An 8,714-nucleotide genomic window follows, 5' to 3' on the forward strand; every position below is an offset into this window, starting at 1 on the left:
GCGATTTTCTTCCTTAAAACCGGAGTATTTGCATTTCTAACCCTATAACTGCCAACGGATCAGTGTCCCTGCACCGAGGCCCGCTGACCAGAGCTGCAGAGGCGCCTCGGCAGGCCCGAGCCGCTCACCTGAAGTCCTTTGCATTAAACCCAGGGTTTTAATACCAACAAGCTCATAAAACATTTTAGTAAATACGTTTCTCATAAACACACGATTAAGTGCTTTCCAGTGCACCAACGCAGTTCAGATGTTCATTCTCTGAATGCCTTGGTCAATGTTTTAAGCTGGTTATCACAATTAGCTGCGTAACATTTAAATATTTGTAGCTCAGAAGATGAGGTGGATGTGCTCTTACATGGCACTCCTGACCAGAAGCGCAAGCTGATACGGGAGTGCCTGACTGGAGAGAGCGAGTCTTCCAGTGACGATGAGTTCCAAAAAGAGATGGAGGCAGAACTGAACACCACCATGAGGACTATAGAAGACAAATGGAAATCACCAGAAATGGGTAAATCACACTTAACATCTGCTTGCATATGAAATAATGAGTTAAGTGGTGTCTAGTTAAGGTGTGAAGTTAATGTATTGTGGGTAGAGGTGTGTGTGACAGTCGAATGCCATTTGAAACCTACAGAAAAAGTGGCTGCAGAAATGGTCACTAGGTGCCACTTCTGTGAATGCCTGTTTCATCTCTTCTGAGACTGATTTTGCTGTTTCTGATTTCTTGCTTTAATATGTTTCTTTCTTTGTTGGATCAATCCCCTTATTTCCAATATCTCTATAACTTCTGTTTTAAGTTGTCTTTAGAAGCCTCCTGAGCAGGTTGCAGTCTCTTGTACTTTGTTTATTGACTCCCTGTCATCTTTCTTGAAGCCCCCTGAAGTTTTCTGGAGACATTTTTTAAAAAAGCAGTAGCATGCGGTAGATTGAGATCCCAAATCACTTGGGAGAAAAAGGAAAAATATTAATGTCTTCTTTACCTGATTACAATTACATGTTGCATCAAAGAGTAAAACTGTACTAAAAATATACGTGTTCTGGTGTTTGTGTACTATGGGTGCAAGAGATGAATTGCTTTGGCATTTGAAGAGCACAAGTTCTCTTTACTTATTATAAAATACCTAGTGAGTGTTTTTAATTTCCTGGAGAATCAAGAATACACTTGACTGTGTATTCAGTAGGTTCAATAGTTTTATCTGTGTTGGTGAGCAAATCTGATTTGTAGGTTTTAGTTGTACAATTAAGATGTAGCCATGGTTAAACCACCACAGTCATCCAGTACAAAATATTGGTGCAGACTGGTTGTGACAGATGTGCTTGGTTATTCATCTAGGTCTTTTTTGAACTTCTGTGGCCCTGAAATTTTGGAGGATTTTATTAGTGAATTTTATTGTAATCCAAAGTTTGGGAAACAGTGTGCCACACCTGTATTTCTTTTGCGTGACTGAAGATTTATGGACTGTCTGACATTGCTTGGATTATATAGGGCAGAGGCAGGTGTATTTTATGTGATGTCCTCTGTGCCTAAAGGGTGTGTACCTTGGGAGAAACTCCTTTGAACTGTATCTGAGGTTCATCTCAGAGGGACTGAGCAGCTTTGCTCTGAGAGAGCATCTGTAAATGAAATAATGCCAGTGATGTGGATGATCACAATGTGGGAATAAATTGGGAGAGCTGTTACTTAACACACCCAGTTAAATCAGAGCAATTCTGGATAGGGTAACTTGAAAACAAAGGTTTGTTCTGGGCTGTAAGCTTGCTGTCCTTTTGGTCAGGTGTTCTTACTGCTCGTCTCTCTAATGTCACACACAGGTACTTTCTCAAGTACTGGACAGACTGGACCTGCCACTGCTTCAAAATACTATGATGATATTTACTTTGATTCTGATTCAGAAGATGAAGATAAACTAGGTAAATGGCTGAGGAGAGGAGGACATCTTTACAGTAGCACGCTGTCTCTCAGATCGTGTGGAATCCTCTTGGGGGAGTCAAGGGGCTGTTCCTGAAGGTAGCCTTTTGGGGGGAATTACCAGCCTCTATCATCTCGATCTAGTTCCTGCAACTTTGTGATGTATCCCAATGTATGTAAAGTGCATGAATGTTTTAGGGTTGTGTGTTTGGAGGAGGGATGAGCTAGACCTTTTATGGTTTAGTTTAGATTTATTGTGAGTATGGAAAAGGAAAACTGAAAAACTGGTATTTTCGTTATTTAAGCAGAGAATCGTGGATGTAACGTGTGCTTGCACAAATCTTTCCAGTTCCACAGGACATCCGGAGAAACCGAAAACATCAGCAACGTCGGGTTCTTTCCAATGATGAACTGCTATATGACCCAGAAGAAGATAGTCGAGACCAAGAGTGGGTAGACTTACAGAGGAGGGGGTAAGAGACCATAAATATTTGAATTGTAGGATTCTTAACATAGAATGAAAAAGTGAAATGGTGAACATAGAGGAAAAAGTCTATGCTGTCAAGTCTATATAATGAACACATTTCTTTTTTGTTACAATTTACAGCATATAACTTTAAATCTCGTAAAATTTTTACATGTATGTAATGGAATTTGAGTCTTCAAAATGACACAATTATGAAAATTGCAGTCTTTTAAAATCAAATCTTCCCAGTTCAGTAAGCCAGTTTTGTCTGTAGATCTCATCTAAATAACCATATACTGGATGAAAAGGTTGTAAGATTTGCTAATTTCAGTTCTTAATGCCCTATGATATTTTGATTGCTAAATTAATATCAATTCCTGCTAAACATCGTATTGTATGGTATTGGACAATTTTGAATTTGGCAAGCCATAAAACGTTCAGATAAAATAGGAACAGTACAAAGCTGCTTTACTGGGATTTTTGATGGGTGAAGTAGAAAAATGGTTGCTGTGGCAGAAGTAAAATTCTGCATGTAAATCTGTTGAATAGGATAACATTAATGCATGTTGCCTGCAGAGATTGCACTTGAGACAACTGCCTCAAGTAAGAGGAGAGGGTTATTAAGCACAAAATCTCATGCCAGATGTATTCGTTTCACCAAATCAGAATCCTCTGTAAAAAGTAAATGAAGATACTGGTATGTGGTTTTTTTCCCCAGTGTATTTATTTATGTGCTTTGAGCTAGTGAAAGAGGTGTCAAGAAGGAGCCAAATACTTACTGGTGTATTTTAATATGAAAAGGGTTTTGAGGTTGAATTAATACATCTGACAATAAGGGCACGTAATTTCATAGAATCATAGAATGGTTAGGGTTGGAAGGGACCTTAAAGATCATCTAGTTCCAACCCCCCTGCCATGGGCAGGGACACGTTCCACTAGACCAGGTTGCTCAAAGCCACATCCAGCCTGGCCTTGAAGACATCCAGGGATGGGGCATCCACAACATCTCTGGGCAACCTGTTCCAGAGCCTCACCACCCTCTCAGGGAAGAATTTCTTCCTGATATCTAATCTAAACCTCCCCGCTTTCAATTTAAACCCGTGTTCACTTTTTGTCTTTTCCTCTCTTGAATTGGTAGGTACCATAATCAAAGAAGGGCACTGCAGCAGACAAAGCTTTCAGCTGTTCCAAACAGTGATGCTGTCTTGAACTGCCCTGGTTGCATGACAACATTATGTCTGGACTGTCAGAGGTAATTGGTGAACAATAAGGGGTCTTTTTGGAATGTCTTTTTTTTTTGTATTCTTAGCATGTTCAATTTGATCAGTTGATTTGATCAAGTATGTCTTGTGAGGTGGAGATAATGTAAGAGAAGGCAGATACATGTGAATCAGATTTAGGGATGAATGCTACTTTGTAAGAATGATGATCAGCTTAACCTGCAACATGGAGATGATGAAGAACACAATAGAACTTTAGCATAGTGGAGAATGTAAACTATTAAAAAAAAAAATCATGGAGATTAAACAAGAATTTCAGTGTGAGTTGTGGGTGGTGTGGCTTTTTGATTTATTAAATATGTGTCACGTAAAAAGGATAAAGTAATTTGGCAGAAAATAAACCCCCTTGCGTTCCAGCTTGTCCTCAGGTATCAGAGGGGCTGAGGGTGGCTAGGTTTAGATTCTGAGTGATAGCCAGTTTGGCACTATTAGTCCGGCTGCATTCAGTGTGATTGAACTATCACGATTCCGAGTTCACTAATAGCACGCTGCACTCCCGTCTAGTCACGCTCCATGGTATCACACAGCCAGTAAAGAGCTGGCAGTGCCTGTTAAGAGACCTCTGCGGCTAGCTACGTACAAGTGCAGTTCATTACAGTGACAGGAACACAGGTTCTTATGGATTGCCGGTGATAGTCCAGTCTGCAAAGCACGTGCAGATATTGAGACTATGTGTGATACAGCATGCAGAATATAGTAACATAAAACTACTCGAGTGATATAGCAGCATAAAATAACTCTGTATAGAGATTTTAGGTTTCCTAGGAGAATGCTTAAGAGTTTAAATCTCACCCAAGGCGTCCCTGTGAGGGGGAGAGAGGCTCAGACCGTCGACTGATCCCAGGAGGCAGAGGCAGTCTGCAATGGTATCTCCAGAGTTGTTTACGATGGCGTCTTCCCCAACATTCCCCGAGGGGGAGAGAGGCTCAGACCGTCGACTGATCCCAGGAGGCAGAGGCAGTCTGCAATGGTATCTCCAGAGTTGTTTACGATGGCGTCTTCCCCAACATTCCCCTTCTCTTGAGCCATTTTTATATTATTTTCTATATCTTCAAGGTGGAGCTTGAGTGCCCCTAGTCATGCATACCTTTACTTATGATCGGTGTAAGATTCTTTCGCTTCACTTTTAAAGGTATAGACTAAGAAAAATTCAGAGCGCACGCTCGATGAGGGGTGGTCGCACCTCAGAGGCGGGTAGCTTTTGGGATGGAGGTGTGTTTTGGTATTATAATGACATTATAATGAGCAAAGTTCGCATCAAGGACAGCATTTTGTCAAAAACTGACAGACTGTTGGCCCAGGGTGGCAAATATGTGGCTTATCAGTTCGTACCACTACTAAGTTCCCATCTCTGCAGTGATTTACAGAACCTGGCCATGGAATCTTCACTCCGCTCCACCCTCCCTGCTGCTGCGCAGGCAGTATTGTTCTGTTGTTCAGGGAACCACCATGGAGTGGATTTCTTGCATACCACTTGCAACTGTGCTCCCCCCTGAAAGCCCCTTCAATACCATGCCTTTCCTTAATTTGTGAACAATGCTGGGCCTTTCATATAAGTTTAGTTTAAGCCACCTCCAGTAATTATTCCACAATATGTTGGCTTGATGTTTAGAGGAATAGAATTATTCCAGGTTAACTATTATTTTTGTGTGAAAGTGCCTCGTTTAGGGAAGGATTAAGTAAAATCAAGATAGTGTATTCTCACTTGATTTGAGTCTTAGCAGTTGTGATTTTGAGTATAGTTATATTAACAAGTGCCTGGAAAGCATTTAGGTGAGAATCCATAGTATGTTTTGCAGCTGTCCAGTATCTGACTGCACTGCAAACCTAGTTAGTACTGCTAAGGAGAGGACTCTTGAACCTGGGAATAACGGAGAAAGAAATCATGTGCAGTGAGGAACTACCTCTAGTTTATTCAGTAGTTTTGGTGATTGAGGATGAAACTCCACAGTGGCCTAAAATCATCTAAGTACTGGGTGCTGTTCCTCATTTTCTTCCCTTTGTGGGCTATGGCCTATTATATTGCTGAGTATTTCAGTTTTCTAGGCTGGTGGGAAATGATCCATTTTTATTTTCAGACTGGTCTTTTGCAGTTTTAATAAACTGAAGTAGCTCAGCACAGAATTATACAAGCACTAAAGCCAGCAGAAGTAGAGATAGGACTTATGCAGCTACCTGTTATGTCGGTTTAAGCTGCTGTAAAACTGCAGCCTGAGGGACACTGTTGAATTGAATTGAACTGCAGCCCTGAATTTTGCTACATACGCCAGCTATACAGTTGTTATACTGGTGACAGCTGAAAATACATGTTATGTTTTATTATAGACATGCTTTTTCAAGTGTGATGTGTCAGTGTTTGTTATTCATTAGTAAGGAATTTCAGGTTTGCAAGCCATTTTAGGATATAAATGCTGGTATTTGAGTCATTTGCCCTCACAACTTCATGGTCTCTACTCTGGGGTGTTTATTTCAGCAAGAATGCCTTAAAACCAGGACAGATGGCTACAATTCTATTTTTTATTAATTTTTGTAGTTGTGATTTCTGTTTATAAAACCATATTTATTTGGCTTTCAGCCCTTTGGCATGGTACTTGCTGTCTTTAATCCCATTTCCAGTGATGATAACCAATTTCTTGGAAGCAGAGCATTACCAATGATATGACTTGCATTTTCTCTTCTTTGTAGACATGAATCTTACAAAACACAATATAGAGCAATGTTTGTGATGAACTGCATTGTTAACAAAGAGGAAATTCTGAAATACAGAAAGAAGCTGAAGAAAAGAAGTAAGAAAATGAAGCACAGCAAAGAAACTACCTCTATACAATCAAATGAAGAAGAGGAGGAAGTGTATCATCCAGTATTATGTACTGAGTGCTCAACTGAAGTGGCAGTGATGGATAAAGATGAAGTTTTTCACTTCTTCAATGTTTTAGCCAGCCACTGCTAATGTGTAAAGGCCGGGGAGAAAAAATCCTGCACTGTTTAAGACTGTGTGAAGTATCAGAAATGCAGGCATGTTAGGTTTTTTTTTTAAATGTGGTCTTTTAAATGTACATTTTCATCAGAGAATTTTCTAGTGGTTGGATTTATGCAAAGTTTACGAAATAAATACAGTTAACTGCATGCATTTGAGAGCAACATTCTTTCACATTGTCAGGTAGTTGCATCATTGAGAATTTAAAATTTTGTAAATATAATGCAAGATCTATGTATTGTAATCATTCTCTACATATACTATCCTTTATTTCAAAATGTACTAGAACTGCTGCTTAGAATACATACTGGCTCTCTGTAGCTGCACTGGTTATTTCTGTGGCATGTGGTAAACAACTCTCAGTCAGGATATTGGTCTTCTTTAGGTTGGGATTCTTGGTAGATTTGCACACATGGGTAGGTTTGTTGAAGAAGGAATTGTCATCATATTTGGATTTTTAGCCCATTAAGATCTCAAAACTGGAAATTTTTATTTATATGGAGTGGAAGATTAGCTTATATCAAGTGTGCTGGCATGGATCATTTAAATCAACTAATTAATGTTTAGTAATACAATTAAGAGTTTTTAATGTATATATATGAAGAAAACACTGTAGTTTATTGTCCTATTTCCTTACAATGACACACTTTTAAGAAGAAATTTATGGTCAGAACTGTGATCATACAGCTAGTTTGTATGCTTTTTCAGTTTTTTGAGTACGTTTGCAGCCTCTTTATGGAAGCATAAAGAGCTTCTGCTACTTGATATTTTGACTTCTTGCTTAGTCTGTGAACTTACTGCAATGTTAACAAGAGATCTTTCTCTCTCATCCTGCAGCCGTGCACCCAGGAGGTGAACTCTTTATAGCCTGAGATTTTTTAACACTTCACTTAGGGTCGGTGTGGGGGAAAAAAAAAATCACATCTTTATGCTTTTTCTTTTAATAGAACTATAATTTGGTACATGTGCTTTGAGGAATTGTCAGAAATACTTAAAACTTAGGAAGTAGGAACCCGAAGAACATACTTCTTTTGTACCTTAGATTATAATAAAGTCTTGTGACTTTTTGGTTACCTTTGGTAGTCCCGAGTGCTGTATTTTACTGATCTACATACAGTCATTCCACACAGTGTTACATGTGATAGGAGGAAAAAATACATTGGTTCTTCTGTCAGGATTGTAAGAGGAGAACAGAGTCTTCCTATTTTCAACTCAGCAGAAACTTAACTTCTGCTTGATGAAGTAGAGAACTGTCAAGCAGCTGCTGAAAGCTTGGTTGGCTACTAGTGTACTAGCCAACTGGAAACACAGCATGCAGGAGTGTAGTTCATGGGCTCAGGTGCCAATGTGGGTGGGTGGTAGCAGGAGGAGCAATGCGTGATGGAAGTCCCTAAGCAGGGGTGGAACAGAGCTGGCAAGGAGAAGAAACCATACCAAGGAATATCGTCACTTTTCTTAGAGGCTAACTAGTAAAAAAGCTGTCTCATGAGTATGCACTGTACTGAAAAGGTATAAGGGGTGTGGGCACCATCAGGTAGGTTAGGGCAGATGTAGTTTTTGAAGCTGGCATGCGTCAACATTTCCTTTACTCTCATCTCAGGCACTTTGCAGCTGCTCCTTAGGAAGTGTTGAAGCAGGCAGGACTGGGACTCATATTGATAACGGTCTTGCAGCTTTGAACAGGAATAATGCTTTAGTTGCACTGAATACTTGTCCTTGATTGTTGTATGTGTTTATATAAAAAGGAAGCTTTCATGATTAGCAACACTTTTTCAAGCAGCACCAACACAAGACTCCTCCATCAGCAATTGAAACAAGCAACAGTGGACTTGGATAGGGACAACAGTTCCTGTAGCCAGTTGTGTGGAGGTAATCAATCATGTGAATGCTCTCATTTCTTATGCTGAAATAAATCTGCGTATCTTCTGGTTGAATTAAACCCCTTTTCAGATTCTGCAACACAATAGTACATTACTTAGTTTTCTCTATCAGCTTTCCCCCCCCCCCCCCCCCCAGTTATCTCCTGGTACTGTAGCTGTATTTTGCAGCTGTATAAAACAACTCGTATGTGTATCCTCCTGT

The 8,714-nt window shown here is 39.8% G+C and overlaps 1 protein-coding gene across 1 annotated transcript; it reads left to right on the plus strand.

Annotated features, from left to right (window-relative positions):
- Nucleotides 1-326: 326 nt before the first annotated feature.
- On the plus strand, nucleotides 327-6,941 carry EAPP (E2F-associated phosphoprotein; the record flags this gene model as incomplete). Its single annotated transcript, XM_010156523.1, has 5 exons — nucleotides 327-508; nucleotides 1,813-1,911; nucleotides 2,259-2,382; nucleotides 3,514-3,627; nucleotides 6,341-6,941. Coding segments are annotated over 5 exons (784 nt in total), but the record flags the coding sequence as incomplete, so codon positions are not given.
- Nucleotides 6,942-8,714: the final 1,773 nt, after the last annotated feature.

This window comes from Eurypyga helias, unplaced genomic scaffold, assembly GCF_000690775.1.
Source record: "Eurypyga helias isolate BGI_N326 unplaced genomic scaffold, ASM69077v1 scaffold7148, whole genome shotgun sequence".
Taxonomy (NCBI): Eukaryota; Metazoa; Chordata; class Aves; order Eurypygiformes; family Eurypygidae; genus Eurypyga; species Eurypyga helias.